We start from the raw sequence: 26,071 nt of genomic DNA on the forward strand, positions 1-26,071 counted from the left end.
TGAAGGCTGCGGCCGAGACTCGCATCGAGCTGGTGGTCCGGGACAGGTGAGGGGCTGCGTTGAGGTAGCAGGGCTCCACACTGCTGTCGACTGTGTAGCTTAGTTGCAAGCATGCGATTCACATAATGACACGCACACAGTATCTGGACAGCACATTACGTGAAAAAAGATTTATTTTTTTTTATTTTTTTTTGAACGGGTCTGAGCGATTTGCCCAGTCTGTTACTCACCCAAGTCAGTTTTAATGTCTGTCACCTGCAGTGAGCTGCGAAACACAAACTCCTGAACAACAACTATCAATGTCCTGTCGCCACTTTGGTCTGCAGGCCGTTCCAGCGCACCATCACCATGCACAAGGACAGCTCCGGCCACGTGGGCTTCATCTACAAGTCTGGGAAAATCACCTCGCTGGTCAAAGACGGCTCCGCCGCCCGCAACGGCCTGCTGACCGAGCACTACATCTGCGAGATCAACGGGCAGAACGTCATCGGACTGAAGGTCAGCAAACCCCCGTCCCCGCGCGCCGGTCACGTGACCGGGCCGTACGCTGCCGTTTGTTGCCGTTGTCCTCAACGCTGCTATTTTTGGGCCTTTCAGGATTCTCAGATCAAGGACATTCTGAGCACCTCCCCCACCGCCATGACCATCACCATCATGCCAAAGTTTGTCTACGAACACATGATCAAGAGGTACGTGCGACTTCTCGGCTCTCAAGAGTTGTGAGAACACGGCTGCAGGGACCTCCCCACAGGGGAACCTTTAGCCTTTAGAACCAGACGTGCCAAAAAAACTCTTTGGGGATTTTTGTGTCTTTTTGCTTTACTGGCTTAACCTGACCTGAAAAAAATGACAACTCTCATGCCATCATATTCCTCATGTGGTTTGATTTGGTTGTTTTGGTTTTTTTTGTCTTTGTTTCAGGATGTCCGGCGGCCTGCTGCGGTCCGCCATGGACCACTCCGTCCCAGAGGTGTGAGAACCACCAGGGCTGGAAAGGGTCTCCATGTCTTTTGTCTGTCTTCATACCAAACCACCTCCTGTGCATCATCATTATCAACTTCATCATTGCCTTCTCTCACCCTGACATCTTAAAATGCCTTCTTTTTTTTCTATTCTAGACACATTCAATAGTTGTTTTTTTTTACCTCCTGTCTTCTCCGCTGACGTGTCAAGAACCTTATTCTCTGTGCTAATCTCGTAGCCTGAGTAGTTGTTTACTTTCCTATATATATGTATTATGTTATTTTGTTTTTGTTTTAATTGGGATCATGGACAGTACAAGTACAATTTTTTTTTCCAAGCCATCACGAGTCCAGAGCTTCCTCCTCATCGTAGAGATGCATCATCTGCCGTATTTGCTGCGAGCGCTCAGTGGCGCCCCCTGCACTCAGCCCCTGACCTGTACATAATCCCAGCTCAATTCAAATCCCTGTACAGACATTTTTACTCAACCTGTGAAAGCAGTCAGGTCTTGGCAAAAGTTGTCTGAGTTTTTTTTTTTTTTTTTCATATTCTATTGGTTGAAATCAGTGGTGTTTGTGGCATCAACATGCTTTTGTTTTTTGTTTTTCTTCTCGTGAACTCTGATGGTCCCCGCATCCGACTGTGAGGGACGGTGACGTGTCATTGTCTATGGAGGAAGATGTCACGGATTAATTTGTAGGTACTGGGAACACTGGGAGAACATTCCGGGGGAGGGCTGGAGGAGCGGAGCGGCGGTACGTGATGCTTGTTGAGGCTGCGGCCCTGTCTGCCAACAGCACAAAGAGAAATAAACGCCGTGGACGGCATCTGGTCTGGCGCCAGGGTAGTTTTGGGCAGGGTCCGCCGTGCTGGACGGACCCACTAAGTGCACTTTCCACTTCCTTTATAAAGAGGTTGTCCTTCCTGTAACCATTTCAAGAGTAAAGTTAGCTGTTTTTTAATCGTTGTTGCTGTGTTGCCTCGCGTTAATTAGCCATCTTGTGGAAAAAGAAATCCAGAGAAAACTGGTTGAACTCTGTCGCTGAGTCGTCCACCCCAGCTGCAGGTTTGTTGTTTTTGTTTTTTGTTTTTAAATTCCAGATGATGTGCCCCTCCCCCACCTCTGACTGATGACTTTCATGAGACCTCAGTTGTGAACTTCTAATTGTTATATCCAGTCGCTCTTCTTAATGCTGTTCATGTCTGGATGCATGTTTTCCCTTTTTAATTTTCTATGTATGCAATCTGACAAACATCTGTCACTGTAAGAAAATGCAAGAAAAATCTAAAGGTTTATATACGAATGTAACCCAGATAATATTGTAAAGCGAATAAACAGTCTCTCTGTTCATGCTAGCGTCTCATTTTTCTGGAAGAGCCTTTGAACTTTATGCTGAAACACGCATTGCCGTCTGAGCTTAAACGATATTCATCAACTTTAGTTTGTCACCCTTTGTATTCTTCACCAGAGGGCGCCAATTCCCACATGTACATAGTCAGCTTCATAAAACTACCAGGGTTGTTTACCGTGATGTAAAACGGAAACAGAAATGTCGAGTTCCAGTAGTCAACGTTTAGAGAGAAATAAAACGTAACAAGTAAACCCGGAACCAGCGGATAAACGCATCAGGAAAGACAACAGGGCCAGAGAGGTTTCCACCATGCTGTTTAATATAGTTTGGGCTCCGGGGCAGTCTTTTTTATTTATTTATTTATTTTTTTTTACAGTGTGTTGGGGTCGTGATGGAGAAGCAGCCTACTGATGTATTATCTTTATTTCATTTTTTTTTTTTTTTTTTTTTTTTGTTTAACTTGACACTCCTATTGCTGTTAAGGTCGGATAACATACAACACCGTTAGCTTGATTCCTACGCGAGGCATGATGTGATACCCTACGTGGCAAGATGGCAAAGGGACCGCAGTATACACTAAACATCTCTATGTAGGCCAAAGAACACACGATAAGAAAAATACACATTCAAACAGACCTAAAGCCAACCTCGGGTGTGTCACACCCACACCGAACCACACACTCCCCACGGTTCCCAGCAGCAACCCTCAGTCACACAGCGGAAGGAAGTTCTCCTGATGATGGGGATGCCCTGGACTTGGTGGAGAAGCAGTTTACTCCCACAGACCACCCCCACCTCAGTGAGATCACGAGCAGTACAGCAACATTCGATCAGAGGACACTCACGGGCGTCAAGCACAAATACTCCCCTGGAGATCCAAGAAGAGCAGCGTCTGGTAAGAACGTTGCCCGATCTTGGGAGACCCAAAACAACCCTGTGATGGCGTCACATATCTGATGAGAAGGTGGTGGTTACCTTCTGCTTTTTGTCCTTGCTCCGTCACGTGTGTTTGCTCAGACGGTTGATATGGCTTTTTCTTCAAAAAAAAACAACAACAAAAAAACAACAACTCCAGCTTCTACAATCACATGCACTTTAACTGGACACAGATGGTGTGAGAGAACAAAACAAAACACGATGTCTGTAAGGCATTCACCCAATGGTGGCGCGACTCCGTCTGTTGGGAACGTTAAACACACATGATTGTCACTGACACCCTGTCAACCTACAGCTCACCACTTTGGGATCAAAGTCAAAATCAGGTGCCAGTCTCTCTCTCTCTCTCTCTCTCTCTCTCTCTCTCTCTCTCTCTCTCTCACACACACACACACACACACACACACACACACACACACACACACACACACACACACACACACACTTGTATGTATAGCTGTGTGTTGAGTTATTTTTTTTTTTGATGGGGCAGTAAATTAACACTGCTATACAAGCTCTACATTGACTTTGTATACAAACATTTACATTGTATCGAAGTGTCATTTCCTCAGTGTTGTTAGCATACAGCTAATGGTGCTGGCCACCCAGAAAAGGGCTCCCTTACAAGCCTGTTTATGACTGAACTTCATTGCTATAAGTGTGTTGTCATGATAAAGAATGTTAATGACCACGCAGAGTAAACCTCTTTTAAACCCGAAGATGGACACCCGACTCCTGAAAACCACTGGGTCTGATATAACTTCATGGGACCATCAAAGAATCACTGTTTGAATTACCTGGTCATTGTGAAATGTATTTTTTAAACTGGGTTTGTAATACACTACTTTATCCGACATAAAACATCTGTAATTCTGCAATACTTCACGGGCAAATGAGAGACATTGCATTTTAAAGGTTGTCACTGTTACTGGCACTTATTTTCAGTAGTTTCTGTTGCATCTGATTTTGATATTCAACGTCCATGCCAAGCAAATTACTACACAACAAATTGTATATAGCTCTTTATTTGATTGTTTTTTTTTTATACAGCATCCTTAATTTTGTACATACATATATTTCTTTAAATTAAAGTATCAGTCTACTGTCCTTTGTGTTCACTGATGGTTTTATTTTTCATAATTGCTAGCGTTGTTGATAGATTAAGAGTACTTTTGAATCTAAGTCATTTTAACAAATTCACTTCTTTAATGGTATTCAAGCAGTAACTTTTGGATGGCCTCCAACTGGACTTGAGTCAGTGTGAATGTCAGGTAAATCTGGTACTGCAGAACAACACAACAAGCAGACATAACACTTTGGATACACATACAATCTTGACTTCAAGTAATTGCTGAAGAGTCTAAAGTGAATAGTGCAAAATATGTCAAACAAATACAATTAATTAAACAAAGATTATTTCCCAACAGGCCGGCCAGGATCTGACCGGTTTCCTGATAGTCTTTGACCCACATTTGGAACAAGAGTCTGTGAACGTCATGAATTATGGTGTCACTCCTTCCTGCTTATTATATGTCACCGTATATGCAATTCAATTTGTAGTACCCTTTTAAAAAAATGTTTTAGTCGTACCACTGTGCATAAAAGAAAAGTTTCTGAATATATTCTGTGACCAAATTCTTTGAGAACATTTGATTAGTTTCATCTAAAGCTATAAAAAGTAATTATGACTGTGAGAGCTGTTGATAATTTTACCAAACAATGGGGTAAAATTGTACACAACCATTTGAACTTTTTAGTGTGAATTTTCATGTATACCCACCCAGTCTGTCTCTTAAAACCAGATGCCTTTTTTCATCAGATAACTGCTTAAAGCTATAGTTCAACATGGAAACAAAAACTCACCCTAAATGGAATTACACCCAGTGTTGTCACATTTTTTTGTGTCAGCTTGAACGTCGTATGCCATGTCTTAAAAATAATAACAAAAATAAAAACACTCTACAGAATCATATTTTGAACTAATAAAGCAGTTTGTTTGTTTTTTTTGCGGTGATGGACGAACCGTTGCACAGTGGACTTAGGATATACACTAACAGGGTGACAATTTAACTACACCACAAGAGTATTTACGTAGTTAGCAGAAATATACAGCACATACACAACTCTCTTCACCCAGATCTGCATCAAAGTGGTTGCCGATCCTCTATTACCTTCACGCAAAAATTGATGAATTTAGGAGATATCCAATGCGTTCGGCAGAGATTAAGTAAGCTACACAGAGCTTTAAATGCAAACACCAAGGTACAGAGAGCAGGAAAAGTCAACACTTAATGTCCTTGTTCTTATTGCTGTCTCTCCAACCCTGAAACTTAAAAAAATGATTGCACAATAAATGCAAAACTCTCATATGCCTACCTTCACATATTCTCTATACATTCTCTTTGACATTAAAGCAGAATGCTGTGCGATAGCTAATGAGCTATAGCGATGACCTTATTCTCTTAGGGTAGAAACACACTTAATGAAACTTAATTACTTCATGTAGCACATGAGTGAATTTGTTGCAAACAACTTTCTTGACTTTATTTTGTAGTAACACATTTTTGCTGATCAGTGATGTTCCGGAACAGTTGGAGTCTGACTACTCGCTCTAGAACTGTTACTTCTATCTCATGCTTCATGCCCAAAACCCCCCAAAAATAAATAAAATAAATAAAAATGTAGGGTTGTTAATATTGTAGTAAGTGCTAGCCACAAAGAAGTAATTACATACTGCCTTGCATTGATTAGAATGCAAGTGAACAAGCTCAATTAAACCTTTTAGGGAGTTAATGACTTTATTGGCTATGTTTTGCAGATATACAGACATTCTCCTTCAAGCAGGAAGAAACGTCGAATTGACTTTTCAAATCAAGCCAGACTAGTTGGGGAATCTCAATATTTGCACTGTAAGAATGAACGTTTGGCTAAATGTGCCTTCGTTTTAGAAGTGCCTCAGTGTATTTCCACCCTGAGAGTAAACATGAGCTCAGACAGAAGATTACTTAAGCACACGTCTAAAGGTTCTCCACTCACAAGAAACAGCTGATTTGCATTCAGTCATGGGTTAAGAAGCAGAGGTGGCTTCAACCGCTGGAGTCAACAAACAATGTGGTCATAGATGAACACACTCTTATACACAGAAGCCATATTTAACAAAGATAAATGTCATAGATGCTCTGACTTGTGGGATGATGGATCATTAAACCTTCAACATTTCCCTGCATTTGAGAACAAAACAATCCGTGAACAATGTCCAAGCGTAAATCGTTCTGTTCATTCAGCTCATTGAGCGTTGCGCAAATCATTTTGGTCGGAACTTGTTATCAATACTAAGAACCAGTGTGTCGCAGTGAAGAAAGAGCAGGACCTAACCAGACAATACACTTTTTTTTTTCTTTTTTGAATGTACGGATCCTGTTCCTGATGTTCCCCTTTAGCTTTTATGTGACAACAAGGGCCAAACAGGAAGATCTCACAACCAGCCCAAAACAAGGACCTGGGTCCACAGCGCAGTCTGAGGGCGGAGCTAATGATCACGTATGCTATGGAGCATACTTTCATTTTATATAAGTGATCCACCCAGGTCCCCCCCACCTGCAGGGTAATGTCTTAAACCACCTCCCCTGCGCAAAGAGTGTAGCGCCACAGTGCAACAGCCACGTAGCAGTGATCCTATGTGGTACACGGGCTGTCCGCCCCGAACTGGGCCGCGGCAGAGCCAGGCCACAGTTGGTACCACTGGAATGGCCACTGCCAGTAGATCGACAAGAAAGTGGCGACTCCAGTAGCTTTTCTGAATTTCCCCCGACTCCTCTTCCTCTTTTGCTGTTGCTCCCTCTGTGATGCCTTGCTCGTCATCGTTGACCTCGACTACAGTGACGCCAGCTATCTCCTCATGAGAAACTGAACTCCTTGGTTGGGATGTGTGAGGCTGGTCTGAGCCTGATGATAACCTTGGTCTCCCTGTGCTAGGCTCTAAAGCCTCTGCCTGGGTTGATTTCTCTGACAAATCAGCTTCTGGCTGTCTCTCTGTCACAATAAGGCATTCTACTGCAGTTCCACCCTGCCCGTTGTCCTTGGAGCATTCTCCAAATTCACCCTCCCCCTGTGTTCTTGATCCGCCTGCTGAACTGCACAGGTTTTCCTGCATTTCCTCTACCTGAACCTCCACCTCATTTAGCCCAGCTGAGCCCACCTGAGTCTGTTTTCTTACCTCGGTGAAGCTTACTACTTCTGTTACTTCCTCTCTCTCCTGTGTAATTAAACTCTCTTTCTCTCCTTTTTCATTTTCTTGCTTCTCTTCCTCATCCACTCTCTTGTCTTGGTCACAAAGAGGACTTTCCATGGAGCACGCCACAGTTGCAGAGCGTGGTAGAGGTGGCACTGGCGGTGTTTTGGAAACGGGTATCGGCTCTGTGGCTGTGCTCATCACCGTAGCAGTCGTGACTGAGGTTGTCGTGGTGATGGAGTCCAACTCCTCCTCCCCCTCATCTGACATCCAGGTGGAGGTCGGACTGCAACCCTGGGAGCGGAAAGTGCGTTGCTCAGCAATGGTATCTAGATCCGATGGACAGCCTGCTGTCATAGGAATAGGGCAGCTTTCTGTCTGAATGCCCATCTCCCGCAGTGGGTGCAGGTAGAGGTGGTGATGGGACAGACACGGATGACTCATACAGCCCACTCCACCTAGGCCACAACGGAAGGGCATCAGACGCTCGCCAGTACAGAGCTTCTCATAGGTGGAGGAGTGGGGAATGGAGTGGGGAACAGAGTGGGACAAGTTGTGAGGGAACGAATGAGGTAAGGTATGGGAGAAAGTATGAGGCAGAGAGTTGGGAAGGGAGTGGGCAAAGGTCTGCGAGTAAGAGTTGAGTAAAGATGCTGTTTCCTCTGAAAGAAAGGCAGCCTCCAGCAGCAGGTCCGCCCGACTGGGGACACTGCTTTCTCCACCGCACACAAAGCCGCTGTCCTGTGTGCCTTCACCTGACAGGCAAGGAAAGTCGGGACCATTTCCATTACGGTCGGTCAACGCCTGTTCACTCAATTTAGTGTAGGTAGAGCTACGGGTCAAAGAACGGGCTGGGGAACCATCACAGGAGCAGGAACCCCTACCTCCCACTGCAGGTTTGGGTATGCCTCCTGGACTCTCACCTGATACAGATGCCGGTGCCGAACCCCCAACACGGGTCCGACAGCCTGGTATGGCTTCACTTTCCTTGGCTAATCCAGCTTGAGCAAGCTCCATGTTGAGTAGAAGATTCTCAAGCTTGTGGTTCTGAGTGTTTATGTCCTGAAAGTACTTCTGAACCCCGACATCTCCCGTGAGGCCACCAGCATCACTGAGCCTGACACGAACAGTGTCCACAGCCTGTTTGAGCTGCTGGATCTCCAGACGAGCCTCCTTAAGTGCTAGCTGTGCCTCGACACGGTGACATTCTTCCTCCACCCAGTCCTCCTGCATCCTGTACAGCTGGCCTCTCAGCTCGTCTATCTCGGTGTCTCTAAGAGGGCCAAAACAGAGTCCGGACACAGGGCAAAGATCAAAAGGTGGAGATGCAAATAGATAGGAATGAAGCTTAAATTAATTATTATTGATTCTACCAATCTAAAAGTCTTACCTGTGTTGCAGTGTATTGATGGTTTCCTTTAGTTTGGCTCGCAGGTGTCTGATACACACCTCTTTCTGTTGCAGAGGTGTGAGGTACTGCTCGGGTGGAGGAGGCCGGATACCGTGGTTGTCCGTACATGATGTGTATTTCTGATGACGTCTAGGATGCAAACATATTAAACATGTTCCAATCTGATCCTGGCTGGAGAGGATCATTATAATATTACCAGGTTGAAGCACTTGCTTGCCTTACCCTTTAGTGGGGCTGCAGTCGCTGCCTTTACAGGAGCTGGAATTGCTGCAGCTGGTGACAGAGGCGGTGCCAAAAGGATCTCTGTTACTGGGTGCCGCAGGAGTCCGTCTGGTCCATGGTGAGAGGAGATATTTTATTTTTATTTTTGGTAATGTTTTCATGAAACAAGGAGTTGTGTGATGTTTTTTTTAAGACAGTCATCAAGATGATTTAAGATAAAATGTTGTTAATGATGTAAAAAAACAACAACAACAACAACAACAACCTAATAGGCTTGAATGAAGTAGACAACACTTGGGATCCACCAACATGCCAGTTAACACAGAAATGCACGGTGTGACTACAGTGCTTTGAAGTCTGTGTCTAAAGACCAAATCAAAAATTAAAAGAAAAGGATGTCCATTGTTTATGAAAGGCTAGTGTTCCCTTGAAAGAAACAAAAAGGGTAGTCATAGACAAAAGGAACAGACGGAAAGGGGGTTTGCATGTCAGAGACAGTTGTCATGGAAATATATATTTTTCTCAGGTGGTTTCCACAATGAAACATTCACAAGAGGGCAACTTCAGGCTCTCATTCACATGCAAGACGACGGGGGCCTCAAAACAAACCGAGAACGAGGGGTGGACGGCGAATTGACCGAATGGCTGTGCCGGTCTGGAGACTTGGTGGAATTGTAGCCTTTAGTCGGCGACTTGGTGGATGTGTAACCTTTAGTCGGACGCATTGAGACCATGTAGCCTGCCTCCATGGGAACGTAGTCTAACTCTATGAACTTGCAGTAGTCAAACCTGAGCGGGCACAGACAAGGAGGGGTTAAACGAATAAGGACAGCAGCGAAGCACATCCACAACCACACACTAGCATGCGTGCTCGAGATGCAGGCCATGTGACTGAGGTGAGGCGTTTGTAATTTGAGCCTGAGATGCAGAGGGGACGGTGGTGGTTGTCAACAATCTCTCAGAAGACTGAGGAGACTCCAGAGAATTTGGCGCTAAAAGCCTTCCAAGCAGAGAAGTGGGGTTGTTTTGTCTGTCTTCCATTATTAAATAAAATCTACTAGCTGCCTTCCAAATCTATCGACCCTTTCCGAGATCAGAACAAACCAATGATGTGCATACTGGAAAACCATTAATATGGGACACAGTAGAGAGGGGATCCCTGGCAACCACATTAGTACCGACAGAGCGTCTTTCAAACACAAGCTGGAGGTAAAAACAGCTACTCTCAACCCTTGATTGATGATGCTCATCTGTCTTTTCCCTGAGTCAGAAAAATATCTCAGAACTACCCCCAAAAGTCAAACATTAGACCAATTTGCAAAGAAATACGTCGAACCACGTGAAAAGTCGGAAAAACAGTCAAGCAATTGCAAGTTTCGCTTTTGTGTGTATGGAGGGTGTTCACTTTTATAGGGAGCGACTGTTGTAACCAGAGGAGGGATGTTCCCAATCCCTGGCCTCGAGAGAGGAGGATGGGGAAACAAGCAGGACCAATCAGGGCCAAAGCAACGGATTTCACACAGGACACTCAGAAGACAAAACATGCAGAGTATAAAATACCTCCGCACAGCTGATGCCAGCAAACATCAGTCTAATCAATGTAACGGGGCAAATGACAGCAATAATAATACTTTTCAAATTGTACAACCTCCACATTTTAGTGTATTGTCGAATTTAGTTACTCCAGGTAGGTGGTTGTGGATGCAGTTTTATTTCATTACAGATCAACTTAACGTGGTGTCATTTGTGCCCCGACTTCCTCCGAGGTGAAGGTCTAGGTTGTGGAACTGTCGTGTGTGAAGCCGCACAGGGTCAGGGGGTCAGATATTGATGACTCGGCAGTATTTCAACGATCAATATATGACAACGGCAAAACAAAAAAGAAAAGCGGTTAAAGCAGTGAACACGAAGGAAGGCAGTGAGTCATTGCGACAGTGCTTCAGGCCTGGCGGACCGTGTCGTTGGTGCGCCGTCGATGGTGCTGCTAGTCACCAGTGTGTCTGATGGTGGAGGGTCTAGGCCCCTGAGCCAGGTGGTGGTTGGTGAACTCTGTCCGAAACACGTTTCTGAATCTTGTCAACTCGCTGCATTTCAGCCAGTTGGTGCTGTCGTGGCAACATGGTGCTACCGGTTCACCGTGATGAAACAGTGATCCCTGGGGATCACAGCGTGCTTCCAGAGCACAACCGGAGCGTTGTTGCTACCTCTGCACGTCGCCACTGAAAGCAACACTTTACCGTCCAGACCAAAGACATTTGGCGTGAGATGGTAGCCTGACTGAGTGCCATCCAATTGTACAGTGGAAATAAATGAATGAATAAATGAATAAGTAAATAAGAAACTGACAGTTGAACATCAGCGTGTTCCTTTCAGTCTGGGACTTAGTGCTCAGACTTAGCCTGCTAGCATGAAGTTTCAAGGCTGTATTGAAGATTGAATTAATTTTGATCCAAAAATTATTGAAGACTTTTTACAAGGTCCTCATCATATGTCTATATGTTATTTCTTCCTATTACTTTATCTTTACATGCACCATTGCATTTATATTCATGTATTTTCTGTCATACGGCACTTTGGTCAACATAGGTTGTTTTAAAATGTGCTTTACAATTCAATGTGACTTTGACACATATGTGCACAACAACTAAGGCTCAGCAAATTGCCATTTGACAGATTCAGCATCAGTGTTGTCTTTGTGCAAGTTGCTTCAGTGGCTACTGTGCGCGCCAGCACTCCAGCAACAGCTACTTAGCATCTTAGCATGCCATCTGAAACTGTAACTGAAGTGAGTCTCACGCAGGGGGGGCAGCCGCCGCGACCCTGGTGGCTGCTGCTGGCCCCGCCCCTGACGCTGTCTCGGGCAGGGGGACGGGCGAAGATGCCTGTATTTGCTGCAAGCGCCGTTTGGGCTGCAGCGCCTTCAGGGGGTTGAATCTGAGAAGGAGAGACGGAAGACAGGGGGACACCACAGCGGTGGACTGAAGCATCAGTAGCTGCACGTTACCATAGCGATACAACCACCGCAACCACCACCCTCGGCTCCTCACGCAGGGCTTTTGTTTGCATTGACCCACACACACAAGCCGGATGTTTTCCATTATCAGGACGAGCCCTTTGATTAATTTAACTGGCAGGTTGGCAGTAAAAGAGGATTTTTGGCAGCTTGCTGCAATGGTGAGACATCAGCTCACCGCAGGATCGATGCTAAGACATTCTGTTCTGACCATCAACTAAAATCAATTCTGCTTTTAACTGTGATACGAAATGAGATCTTTGATATAAATCATTTTTAGATTTTGTTGGTCAGTGGACCTAAAACACAGAAAACAACCTAAATTTTTGACATGTAAAATGCATTTTTCTGCTTTAATTTTCTCCTTTTTCAAAACAAGATGGTCAGAGAAGATTTTCCCGATGTGCACTCTGCAATGACATCTTCGGGGTTTTCTTCTGGCAAACTGCGATAGTCTTCTTCAAACTGAAGCGCTGATGATACAAATACGTCTCTGGTCATTGGCTGCCTACCGGCGTGAGCCCAACCCAGACCTCCGATTGGCTGGAGCAGGGGCGGACATGGAGCCTGAAAGCCTCGAGCGCCACCTTCAGTTTCTTCGGTCCTCCTCGCGTGGTCGTCTGGCACCCCACACCAAGAACCTGCATGAGAACGGTAACGCGAGAAGAGCATGAGCAAAGAGAAAAAACAGCCAGACTGAAGAGGGACTGATCCACACGTACACACACACACACACACAATTTTATTCTAGTTGGCCAGAGAACTCAGCAGCTCAGCCTGATGACGGGATATATGTGGGAGAGGAGATGGGAAGAAGGGGCAGCACAGGGGGCGGGGCAAGACAAGGCGCGTCGACATCAATAAAACATCACACACACACTCTTAAACGGACGCCTTCCTGTGGTTGTACCGCCCACACATCTCCCACTGCTCTTCCTTTCAGACAGCCGTTAAGACATTTACACACCTGACCTGATGTTTGGATTGTCCTATTTAGAGGAACATCGTCCCACATCCTGTCACGTGTCCTGACATCATCTTCATCATTCGGCTTCATCATTAGGCGACCCGGCAGATACCTCAACCTGCCATGTTGGCCACGCCCCCCTGCCGCCCGATGGTGTCTGAAGGAGGGAGTGTGCATGAGCGTGTACGCTCGCTTGTTTGTGTTGTTGTTATTTTTGTTTTTTGTGCCTTCCCAGTCCATAATGTGGTCCGACATGGTTTTAGGTTTTGTGTCCTTGTGATTGTGTACTGCCGGCCAAACAGACGGGGGTTGATGGATGTGCCAGGTCGCTCACGCCTGCAGAGGAAGGTCAGCTGATGCAAGGACACGTCGCAGCATGTCGGACGACTGCTGCGACAGCCGTACATTTTCTGAAATGAAGGGCGTGGAGGCGGGGGGGCAGATTTAAAACATTTTAACCGAGAACTGGATGAATCCATTTCAAACGCAAACATAGTTTAAAAGTTCTGACCCAGTGGGTACTGGCCAGTACACTGGGTCATTTTAGGTATCCGGCCTCTAATCTGGACAAACAACAACAACAACAACAGGTAGAGGTGTGCAAGCAAAACCTTTTTTAGCAACTTCCAGTACAATACAATCTAACCTTGTTTTAGCCACAAACAAAAGCCTTGTCTGGAATGACTCAGAGCCGGCTAATGTTTCAGTAGGGTGACTGAACACAAACAAAAACAAACAAAAAACAAACAAACAAACACTGGGAAACTGCGGTGTTGCAGCACTAAAACAATACAAACATAAACTATACAGTAATTTCAAGAAATTATAATAAGAAAATTCCTCTAACTTAGTTCCTACACCCAAAATCAACCTATACTGCTTTGATTCTTAGTTGTTCCAAGCTGAGAATTTACAAGAGCTAAATCGGTGACTTTCTTTAGCTTCCGCTGCCTGGTAGAAACCTCCAGTATTTATTACTTGTTCCTTTGTTTGTGTGGCTAAATATTTACAGTTACAGTTGAGTTATCAGCGTTCACGTGTCTGCTCTGTGTAGCGAGAGAGAGGAAGAGAGAGACAGAATGCAGCAGGAAGCATCGCCTCTGGCCTCCGTCACAGCCCCTTCATACAGGATTTATTAAGTTAGGCCTGTTATGTAACCAGCAGCCGCACAGAGGCGGCAAGCTCCACACGCAAGCCGCATCTGTGCTGACAGGACAGAAGCGGTGGTGCGGGGAGAGGGAAGGAGGGAGCAGGTGAAGGTTGAGAGAAGACTGAAAGGATGAAAGGAGGGACAGACACGCCGGCAGCAACTTGATTAGACGCATTCACGCTAGCGGCCGCGATTCACCTCCGCAGCGGCCGTTCCTCTCGGTGTGACCTTCACGGCAGATCGTCATCATCAGAAAATGTGTCTTTGGCACAAAAGCAACAAAACACAGTTGTACTAACCCACAAACTGTCCAGGAGCTACGATACGGTCACAGTTTCCACACCAGGGGAGAGGCAGTGATGTGAATTTTTCCCAGCAGAATTTTAAAAGAACAGCAAGGAGGAGAGAACTGTAAATATAACGTCTATTTATCTATTCATAACGTGCAATAATTACTTCAGCTGTGCATATTTTTCACTGTTTTTCTCTGTATAGGCTCTTGTTCACTTATTTCTATTTCTATAGGCTCTTGTTTATTTACTTTTTTACTTTATACTGTTTTGCACTATTTTAGGTTATTTTTATATGCTCTGTTCACTTTATTCTTGTTTGCCCTATCTTCTGGCTGTTGTAACACCTAAATTTCCCCGTCGTGGGACGAATAAAGGTTTATCTTATCTTATCTTATCTTAAACCCCCAAACTGATCTGTGAGACCGGAGGACCAGACTGGAGCAGTGGGCTTCTTGTCTGGTGAGGGTTTTCACACAGACAACTGCAACGGAGATGAAAACATGATGCTGCTATGCCAATGGGAAGAAGAGGCTTGTCGTCAGTACGTAAAACATTTTTCAGGTCAGTATCATTTAAATGAGTAATATTAACTTTTGAAATGCTCTGGAGGTTCCTGGTTTGGTAGCACGGTTGGTTCCTTCTCATTAGACGGGGCTACAAATGTTCCTCGGATGGTCGTTGGAGCACCTTGAGTCCTTTTTTAACTTCCAACTGTGCCCGTAGTCAGTGAAGATGTTATTTTCTCTTACAGTCCTAGAAGCCATGAATAATCCCTGCAGCACAAACCGTTCTTTCTAGACTGCAGTGCCGCTGCAACTGAAGACCAGATCCCTATTGTTCAAAGCAGTAGGAGAGGTGAGTGTGTGTGTCTGTGTGACTCACAGCACTACACACACACACACACACACACACACACACACACACACACACACACACACTCAAAAGTCTCTCTGAATGTTGTGATCCTGCAGAGGTCCTTCGTGGGTCATGTGACTCCCTGAGGTTGGACAACACTGAGTCATATCCACGGAACCAGTCGTCACTGAATCACCCGGCGGCCCTGCGTTGAGTTTTCACGTATTTCCTGTCTGGTGTTTGCACTGAATCATGGGGGAATCCTCCTATTTTTTCACCCTTCCATGCCAGGGATGCCTCGGTGACCCTCCAGTGAACCCCACCTGACGACACAAGGCTCAGGCTTTGACCAAAGTAATACTACACTGTGTCACTGATAGGGCTACACACCAAACTATTAGATTTCCTGCCTCACAGAAGATCTTTGTTGTGACCCGTCCTGCAAGACATCACTGATCCTCGAGTCCAGTGGTCCCCAACCCCCGGGCTGCGGACCGGTGCCGGTCCGTGGGTCATTTGGTACCGGGCCGGACGGAAAGAATAATTAACTTCTGTTGAATTAATCCTGTTTGATTCATCTGAGTCTATTTTGAATTTTATTTTGAAAAATTACCTGATTCTCTCCGTTACGTCCATCTAACGCTCAACTCTTGACGCATGTCAGGGCGCTTGTCTCGGTCACCTGATACGTTACTGCGAGATTAAACCCACAAGCTAGCAAGCTAGCGAGGAGCATGAGTGAAAGCAACGGTCTTTGGAAAGAGGAACAGGCCCAGTGAGGAGACAGGAGAGTCAATACTTCCAAGAAAAAGAAAGCAAAGTTTAACAGACCAGATCTTTATTTTTTTTTATGTTGTTTGTCGCCATGTTAAGAGGACGCTGCTAATAAAGTTCCACATATACACAGTGGATTCACGTTTATTATTATATTTAGAAAATACCACAGTTTTCATGCAGGTCCTCGAAAATATTGTCTCACATTAAACCGGGCCGGGGTGCTAAAAAGGTTGGGGGCGGCTGCTGTAGTCTACTTGTCCATGCTTTGACTTGCCGAGGTCAACTGCTGTCGTGCGTCAGGAAGTTGTGGAAAGTTGTACGTCAGCAACCTGTCACGTCGGACCTCGCCGACTCTCTGCTTGGCCTCATTAGACACTACAGCCACGACGTATCAGGCTACTTCCTGGGCCGACAGCTGTTGGATACCTGGGCAATACAGACTGGAGAGGTGGAGGTGGCCATTCAAAACCGATGACGGCGTGATTATCACTCAGCTTTTATCACTAGGAACTAAAATGTGAAGCCAAACTTGAAGTTTAAAAAAAAAAGCTTTCCGGCAGAAACAGCTTTCAACGAGTCGGCAGTGACCTGAGTTTTTCCAGGGTCTAATCCTGCAGAGTCACCATCCTGTTGCTGCAGGGGATGGATGCAGATGAGCTGAGCTCAGCTGCAGCCAAGCACCGTGATGAAATGCAGCTCCTGCGTGGCTCAGACTAGAAGCGACACACTCATCAACACATCACTCAGAACCAACAGGCTGCGGGGCTGTTTCTCTACAGAATCCACAGGGAAAACACGCATTAGTTTGCCTTCTGAGGCAATTTGCTAAACGACCTCGTCATCTTAATCAGGCCAAAAAGATGAAAATATCCTGCCGCTTATTATCATTACAGCGAGCCGCCAGGGTCTAATGCATGCTGCAGTTCTGCAGTCAGCTGTGATCACGATAACAGAACATGGGAACCTAAAGTCTTTGCTCTACTGACTTGAGGCTTTTTTCTAGTTTAACTCCACCCACTGGGTGCTGACAAACCACCAGCCTCGCTGCTCTTGCACGAATGCAAAGCTGCGCTGTCTTGAAAAGGTTTTCTTTGGCTGTTTTCCAAGATTGACGTCGACTAGATCTCAAATGTAGCAATAATTCCATCTGCGTGTCAAGAACTTCATCATTGTTCCTTCCGAACGTACCGACGTTGTCACTGTGTAATTGTCACCAAAGAAACCAAGAGATTTTCTTATTTGTGGCCTCGCTGGGCCCAGCTGAGCTGACAGCGTGCTGTGAAGAAGCTGCTGCCAAGTCACCACGGCGACGGTCAGTTCGCTCCTGGTGTGAAACGTGACCAGAGAGGAGGGCTGCCATTGGCTGAGAGGACGGAGGAGGCTGCAGCCGACAACATGGCTCTGCTGCCAAGGGCAAAAGACAGGAAACGCAGCAGCAGAGGCAAAAGGGTTCAGGTGTTGTATTGTTGTTGTGAAGAGACCTGACTGGGACTGCAGAGACCAAACACACACACACACACACACAGACCAGCTGGATGACGACAACTTCAGTGTACAGCAACTCGAGGATGATGTGAAGAAACCATCGAGACACAACAACAGCAAGGCCACTTCAGAGGACAACAACAACAACAACAACAACAAGGCTCAAACAGCCTCTGAAACACACTGAAACAAATAAAAAAGACAACACACGTCTTTCCGGTTTGTAACATGACACAAGGCCTCCGTCTGTGTGTGTGTGTGTGTGTGTGTGTGTGTGTTGCCGGTGGGCCACTGTCGCATTTTGTCTCCATGCTGACGTGTCTGTTTGTGGTTCCTGAGATTCTTTGACTCTGATTATTCTGATTCTGGCATCATCATCATCATCATCATCATCCTGGAGACCAGCAGATGTTCTTCTGTGGTAGCAGACAGGATAAAGACTGTGGCGGCACCAAAGGGAGTCTGTGGCTGGACTCAGACCACCGCACTGCATCCATTCATTACTCTGCCGTCAACACACACACACACACACACACACACACACACACACACACACACACGTTTCTGGCCAAAACGGCAGGCATTGATCTGATCCCCGCGTTAAAAACCCCGCACGGTCGCGCGGATGCTGGATGAAGAGCTGACATCGTCATCATCATCATCATCATCCGCTCCCGTCGATCTCCACGGTGCCTCCTTCTCGAAAACACAGAAATGCTGCAAGGTCAAACTGCAGCGCCGCAACCTGCCGTCACGACGCCGCTTCCTGCAAACATGGAAGTCACCTGCTTCCGACGCTACCGAGACGCCGGGAGAGCAGAGGCGCCCCGAGCGGAGGGGGACCGAATCCAGACCAGGAGCCCGGAGACCACCAGCCGTGGTTCTTGGGGAGTGAGGGAAGAGAAAATGGTAGCGCAAGAGTAGAGGGACGCGCGCAAACATCTGCAAGCGTGCGCAGCATTCACCAGCTGCGTCAAAACAAACAGGAAGCAGCTCGTGCCGTTGCGGATAAACACAAACGCCGACACGTTTTCGGCACGGATGCACACAACGTATTATTGATGCTCGGCATCAATACATACAAAACATACAAAAATGAGGAACTCCCTCCCCACGCCTAAGACCCAGTCATTGACCGACCGACCGACCGATCGACCCTGGCCTGGCTTACCTGCGGCCCGCCACCCCGGCCAGGTTGCAGCGTCAGTCCGTCAGCGGGTCGCCGTGCATCGCTTCCCGGTCAGAGCTCCGCAGGATCTAGCAGCGATCCTGGCTCTGAGTCCCGGAGAGGAAGAGGAAGAGGAAGAGGAGGAGGAAGCTGGGTCGGGAGGAGGGGATGCGGGGGGGGGGTCCTGGAGGTGCACTGCCGCGTGAGGGTGTGCGCGAGGGTCCTCGAACGGAAGCATGCGCGACACGTTACGTCGGATGAGTTTTAAAGGGAAACACCACTCAGGAGTCTGCAGAGCTGGAGGATCATTTGATCCCAGCAAAAACATCGATCCATTTCCTGCTTCATTCATAACGGACACAACTGCAGCGTACATTCATAAAGAAAATACATATAAACAACGCTTGGTGATAAGATTAGATTTTGATTCATTATAAACGAGGCTGATCAGTTTTCGGTGTAATGATTAGTTTTGAAAATGTCAGGTGCTTAAAATGAGTGAGTCCAGGATGCAAAACAAAAACTTGAATGGACATATGTTTTATTTATTGATTTATTGATTTATTTATTATTAATGTACCGTAAGGATGAATACGTCTTAAAAAAAACAAACAAACAAACAAACAAACAAACAAACAAACAAAAAACCTCTGATAAATTCTGGCAGATTCATCATGACTACCAGAATTAAATGTCTACAGTGCACGAGAGCAGGTGCACTGTGGGACTTGGTACATACGGCGTTTTTAATTCCATCAGCTGTAATGATAAGATATTGCCAGCAGAGGTCCCTCTCTCATCACTTTACTATTCTGAAATCCCTTGTTCCTGGCTGGCTGGAAGCCAGGAAGGTGCAAGTTCTAGAGGAGAGGAGAGGGAACAGCCGATGGATAGTTGCACTGAAAGTGAAAAACAATCGAGGGAGGAAAATACTTCCTGTTTTGTTTTTTATTATTATTATCATTATTATTATTCACATTTTTCGGTGTTACTTGCGCGTCATGTTGGATGAAAACGTCCTCTGGTGATTGAATACGAGGCTGTGCGCCGACACGCTCACTGAGCCAGGATTCCGATTAAAACATCATTCATGAGACAGTCTCACTTCTCAGCTGAGACTGTGTGGCAGCAAAACGAGTTGCTTTAATCTGCGTGAAGTTACGGAGGTTAAGGAGAGAAACCTCTGAGGAGGGAAAGAGTGCAAACAGAAAGACTTTTTGTTTTGTTTTTGTTTTTTTTACATCCTGAACGGAAACCAGTAAGTTGGGAAAAGTAGAAGTAACATATGAAGCAGAGGCTCCAACTGGAGTGGCAGGAGTAGCACGCGTCGTTATTGCACAGGGGGGCGCTAGAGACCATGTCACCGCCGCGTGTTCCTGCCAATTTATTTGACAAATGCATTTAATTCCTGTGAAACGGTTCGAGGTTGAGTAAAGTTGAGCTCAAAGCGGGAAACAACAATGACAACAGCAGCCTCAGTTGGATGATCGCACTTTTATCCTGCAAACCAGTTTCCAGCCAAATACTTTTTGCAGCTCGGTTTGCAAAAATGCAAAACAACAACAACAACAACAAAAAATACCTCAAGCCAGTAGTCTTTTTTTTTTTTTATTACTAATTTTTTTGTTGTTTTCACAATTTTCTTCTTTCTTTCTTTTAAAGTACATTAAAATTTCTGTGCGAAAACTCAACTTCTGCTGGGAACCCGAGGGGCTCTAGTTAGTTGCTGCTCCTACTGGACCACACTGGATCATACTGGAGCTTTCACCCTTGAAACATCATCGTGTTCCCCTCATTCCAAGGTTTGACATCAAGGCTTTTGAATCACGCTTTGACGACGACATTTCAAGGGTAGTGTTGTTGCTCTCTGCTGCGTCGACGACGTGATTCAATTTCATGGCTGACGTGATTCCTGTCGAGCCTCTTGTGATCGGAGCGGTGCGGGGGGGGCATCAGGGCCGGAGGGGTGGGCAGATGGAATGGGCCTTTGCTCCTCTGGTGACAGGTTCACTTTACGGCAGCTTTGAGGCGGAGAGGGAGGGGCCAAACGTGGGCCTCACACCGCTACGCAGTGAGCAGCAGCGCCACAGCTGCAGCTTGTTTACAGCAATCGGACGTGTTCCTGCCAAAACGAGCCAATAGCAGCTGTTTAGTGAAGAGGCTCATAACACACAGAAGATAAATCCGTCGGTAGAAACGCTCTCTGATTTCAAAGCGCCCACCACAACACAATGGCAGGATTTTCACTCCGCTGTCACCGCTGAGTCACTTCTCTTCCCCAGTTGTGTTTTCAATATGAATATATGAGCAAATTCCTTTTTTTATTTTATTTTACCGTATGTTTAGTGAATGAATCTGTTGTATAACTGTGTGGAGGTGTGTCTGTTTGTCAACACAAGTCCGCTCACGACCCGCCGGTTTGGTTTGACGCTAACAGGAAATCAAACCTTGAGCTGGATGAGGATGATTGCTTCTCCCGCGTCAACAGGAGCAAAAGATGTGGCGGTACGGTGGAACCAGACCCTGGAACGTCAAACGTGATGGAGGTAAAACTTGCAGTCGCTCCGAGACACAAAATACAACCGGCAGTGTGGGTAAACGTCCCAGTGGAGGCGCCTGTAAGCTGACAGAACCCCGCTGGCAGCTTACAGGCTGGCGCACCAACTGACCTGAAGCTTCATCCGTCCTGATGACTCATACTGGCCAGGTTGTTGTTGTTGTTTTTAATTCCACTTTTTTAAATTTCACTTTTTCTATCAAGAACAATTGATGGACTGAAACACTTCCTCACGATGAACAGGTGAAACTTGAGTCCAACACGACTTTAATTACACATCCAGACTCATTGGATTCCAAATCTGAAGCTGATTCCAGACTCGGAAGAGTCATAACCATCGATGCAGTACGTAGTGTAGTATAGTATTATATTATACTAGTAGTACACCATTAATACATCAGTTTTTCCTCATGGTGGGGGGGTCAGTAGGTTCAGCGCTTGATTTCTATTCGGTGCCAGCAGGTTCTCCCCTCTGTCTGCGTGGCTCCTCCCCAGCTTCTCTTGGCTCCGCCCCCAGTCCAAAGACCCGCAGGGTCGGGTTGGTCCGGGGTCGGCTGGTTGATTGGCAGCTCTGGGCTGTCAGCGAGACACTTGGTTGTTCTTCTCTCCTGGTGTTTGACCTCCAGAGTCGATGATCAGTCGACCCAATAAACACCGAGCCGTTTACCCATCACATGTTTGCTGTGTCAACTTTCCAGCTTTTACCGACAACCTGCTTAAATTGTCCAAAGAAACGCACACTCACTCTCTCTCGCTCTCTCTCTCACTCTCTCTCTCATACACACACACACACACACACACACACACACACACACACACACACACACACACAAACAAAGTGTCTCCTCTCCAGACGGGAGACGCTGTTCTTCCTGTCGCCGACCTCTTTCCACTGTACACTCAATGTACATGCAATGTGTCTGTCCCGTTTAGTGTTTGCACAGGGAGAGGAAGGTGTGTGTATGTGTGAGAGACAGAGAAAAAGAGAGTGAGAGTGCCGTGCCAGTGGTAGTGCACGCTGTTTTAGCTCGTCACAGCACATCACAGTTCCATCGACGGCGAGACACCGGATGCTCCTCCTGCTGCTCTGGTTGGAACTCATCAAAGTGTTTCCCACCGGAGCTCCTCGTGATGGAGGTAACTCAGCTCTGAAGTTCTATAACAAGGGCGGGCAAAAGGTTTTGACTGGTGGGGCCACAATGGGTTCTAAAATTTGACAGAGGTTAGCCGGAGCAGGAGCAGATGGATGGAGTGTTTTGGTGACCCTCCTCATAGCCTCATAGGAGGAAAAAAAATACATCATCGGATATGTAGAAAACATGTGCTTTAATGTCAATTGAAAATGAACAAAGTTACAACAAAACATGTGCCTTTGAAGCCCTATGGTATTTAGCTCTTTATTGAAATGACTCTTAAAACACTGAAAAAACTTTTAAAAAAATAATAGAATTATTATAGTTTGCCCATGCCTGTTTTACCACCCCTTTGCTCCCCCTGTTGGCCGTGGAGCTGTATTGTTTGTACGCGTCTTATTTGCAAGCACTTAAGTCTCCAGTTCTTGATCTAGTGCCCACATTGGATGGTTTTGGAAACTGCTCCACTTCTGGTTCACATACGGGACCAGTGTCCCGGTTCTCTGAGTATTTGGAGCTCAGTTTGTCCATCACCACTAGGGGGAGCGCTTCTGATAATTACTTGTCTTGGATGTTTGGCTGACATTTTTTAATTTGCTGTCAAACTTTTAAAGCCAACCACTGCAATGATAATGAGGAAGCTGGGCCTCCATTCAATGTCCATGACAACACAATGGGCCTTGAAGAAGGAGAGTAGCAGAAACAAGCCAAGATCTCAAGGTTTTCTTTATTCATTTATTTATTTATTTTGCAATTGCACACCAAAATCTTTGATGCTGGTAACTTCTGATCGATTGGAGCGGAGCGTCTGCTGGAGCTCAAGCTGTTTTTCTCTGGGAGTTTCTTCTGTCGTCTCCTCTTCACAGCTTTAGTCCAGCTGTGTCATCACTGCACATATGGAGGAGTTATATACCTCTTAGATTCCAGCACAACTGGGCGCTACCTCAGCCAGTAGTCAGTTGAAGTTTGGATGACTCAAAAAAGTAGTTTTTTTTGTTTTAGTTTTGTTGCTTTACATGAACTCTGCTGAGAGGGTTGATAGACCTTCTCTGGTCTTGGTGAGTTTGAGGATTATTGAGAATTATGACCTTGTGCATGGCAAACCATTAACATCTGTTAAAGTGATGCCTCCTCCTCCTTCTTCTTCTTCTTCTTCTTCTTCTTCTTCTTCTTCTTCTTCTTCTTCTTCTTCTTCTTCAGTTGGACTTTAGACACATAGGGCCTGGGAGTGGTGGAGTTCTGGAGCGTGCTCAGTGTGGTCACCCCGCTGTGTTTAACTTTGACTTTTGTAAAATCTGAATTCAGCTGTGCGAGCTGGGAATGCACGGATCGTGAGCGCCCCCCTGGGGGTATCGTTTGAGGCGTCTGAAGTTTGCAGCTGATGACTTTTTAAGGGGTTTTGGTCGTGTAGGAATAAGAAAGAAAATACAAACAAACAAATTAGCCCAACGACGGTCATTAGCGATCTGCGCTCTGCTCCCTCTCATTAGTGTGACGGTTGAAATGCATTTTGAAAAAGTGCAGCGTAATAATGAACACAGGAGGAAAAAAAAATTGCAGGCAGCAGACGGTGATAATGCGTGTGTGTTCGGCGTGAGATTCCTCCCTGCGGCTTCGCTGCTGCAGGCGGCTTGTGGAACAGCTGCCACTTCCCGGGGAAACCTGCCACCATCATCACCATCGGCACTGGGACTTTGATGAAATGTAGTTCCATACTTTTAACTATCTGAGGGTTTTTTTCAGAGCAGAAAAGTAAATCTGGCCTGAGGAAATTTTAGTTTTTGCGTCTTAACGGAGATTCAGGAGGAAAGAAAAGAAAAAACTTCTGATAGTTTGACAGTGAAGAAGAGGAAGTTAGCGAAGGACTTAGCAGTTAGTGGTCTTTGTTTTGGGATAGTTTCACTTATTGATTAGATGAGACAAAGTTCTACCTCTCCTCAGTGGTTTTTTGTTTAGTCCAGTTTCACAGATCAGCTCCTATTTATTTATTTATTTATTTTTTTATCAGACAACACGTCTTGACCAATCAGATGAAGCCCGACGTCTGAAAAAAATATTCTGAAACAGGAAATCTTAGTTGAAAGTCGTTCGTGTGAAATCTGTGACTGCAGCCATTTATCAAACCCTGGTTGCAGCATCCGCCCCCTTTTTACCCTGAGAGGATGCTGATTGGTCCGGTCGCACTCCGGGCACTGCACCCAAGCTGAAAAACTTCCAGAGATGGGATTTTTATCAGGAGCTGGAAAATCAATCGCGATTGTTTGTACCATATTTTCCGCACTATAAGGCGCACTTAAAAGTCTTGTTTTTTTCAAAAAACGACAGTGCGCCTTATAATCCGGAGCGCCTTATATATGGATTGATTCTGGTTGTGCTTGCTGACGTCGAAGCGATTTTGAGAGGTACACGGCGCTCTGTCAAAGTGTTTTACCGTAGTACGATTTAGGTAAATTACAAAGCCGCACCGCTCGCAGCATTACGGCTATCGCGGAGTAATACATAACCCCTGTTTTACACCAGAAGCGTTTGCAGAGCATCAGCAGAGCGTCCGCGTCGACGCAGTGAAACACGGCCACTAAAGTCAATGAGCAGGTTCACACCAGGCGCAGAGCGGCCGCGTTTCAGAAGCGTCCCAGAAGCAGTAAAATGCGAGCCGCTGGAAAAGAACGCCAGAATTTATTCTTTGACGCTTGCCGCGTCCCTCCTGCGTCAATTGTAGCAGGTGGGATCGTTCCGACAGGAAATCAATAGTGTAAAAACACGGTGGATCCGGTTGATTTTCATCATAACACACAATGTGCTGGATTTTGTATTTATATGTGCTGTACTTTACTGTGAAACATCAACGTGACGCATCGGCTTCAACGCTGTTCAGGTCGGCCGTCAAACAAAAACCGATTTCACTTTGAATCTCAAACTATGATGAACAGAATGCATCTATACTTTAAATTTCAACATTTTGCATGATGCCAGCAGTTTGCGTTATTATTTTTTTTCTTTTTTACACACATCGATACTTCCAGACACTGTCCCAACAGTGTCTGGAAATATCAAGGTTTTGTTTCATTGTTGTTTTCTTTAAAAACACGCGAAAACTACCTGGGTTGTCGCGCGATCTTGCAATCCTCGCGTGAACCGATCGAGACGCTCTGCTCGTAAAACGCGTCCTGTGTGGGAGGGTGCTGGAGCGTGAGCAGAGCGTCAACGCGGTCGCTCTATCGCGTAGATGAAGTGAGACAGTGTTCAGGAGTCCGGCGGTGCTGTAGAATCAAGCACTGATGGAACGTAATCGAACACCTTCCGAACCGTGGTAGAGAACCTCCGGTGGATTTCAACTCGCGTTGGTAACATATTTCTAGCGGTATCATTCTGTTTTTTATTTGTTACAAACAAGTTTTAGAGTTACTGTGAACCCAGTTCATAAAGTCTGACGGACTTATCTCTGATTCATTTGTTTCGCTTAATGCGCCTTATAATGCGGTGCGCCTTGTATATGGAAAAAGTTTTAAAATATGTCATTCATTGAAGGTGCGCCTTATAATGCGGTGCGCCTTATAG

At 45.8% G+C, this 26,071-nt stretch overlaps 2 protein-coding genes across 6 annotated transcripts in view; one reads left to right on the forward strand and one right to left on the reverse strand.

The window, feature by feature from the left end:
* sdcbp2 (syndecan binding protein (syntenin) 2) overlaps positions 1-2,314 on the forward strand; it is a 12,773-nt gene extending 10,459 nt beyond the window's left edge. For both annotated transcript variants that reach the window (XM_076026692.1, XM_076026693.1), the window contains exons 6-9: positions 1-46; positions 327-498; positions 598-689; positions 922-2,314. The exon at positions 1-46 is cut by the window's left edge and continues 130 nt beyond it. In XM_076026692.1, coding sequence (XP_075882807.1) covers positions 1-46; positions 327-498; positions 598-689; positions 922-976 — 365 coding nt within the window. In that variant the 3' untranslated portion in view covers positions 977-2,314. The remainder of the gene's footprint in view (positions 47-326; positions 499-597; positions 690-921) is intronic.
* A 1,946-nt stretch (positions 2,315-4,260) lies between these two features.
* On the reverse strand, positions 4,261-18,983 carry snphb (syntaphilin b). Of its 4 annotated transcripts, XM_076026697.1 has the most exons (8): positions 18,827-18,983; positions 12,641-12,769; positions 11,912-12,049; positions 9,725-9,904; positions 9,116-9,223; positions 8,873-9,022; positions 8,406-8,755; positions 7,604-7,776 (listed from the first exon to the last, which is right to left on the reverse strand). In XM_076026697.1, exons 2-8 carry the CDS (start codon positions 12,688-12,690, stop codon positions 7,742-7,744), a joined length of 1,011 nt encoding a protein of 336 aa, XP_075882812.1. In that variant the 5' UTR covers positions 12,691-12,769; positions 18,827-18,983; the 3' UTR covers positions 7,604-7,741. The 4 variants fall into 4 exon arrangements, with proteins under 4 accessions (XP_075882809.1, XP_075882810.1, XP_075882811.1 ...); XM_076026694.1 differs by having other exon boundaries at positions 4,261-8,755; XM_076026695.1 differs by lacking the exon at positions 11,912-12,049 and having other exon boundaries at positions 4,261-8,755; positions 18,827-18,982.
* Between the last annotated feature and the right edge of the window lie 7,088 nt (positions 18,984-26,071).

Source organism: Nelusetta ayraudi, unplaced genomic scaffold (assembly GCF_046127955.1).
Source record: "Nelusetta ayraudi isolate G7.1 ecotype Tasmania unplaced genomic scaffold, CSIRO-AGI_Nayr_v1 ptg000019l, whole genome shotgun sequence".
In the NCBI taxonomy this organism is placed as follows: Eukaryota; Metazoa; Chordata; class Actinopteri; order Tetraodontiformes; family Monacanthidae; genus Nelusetta; species Nelusetta ayraudi.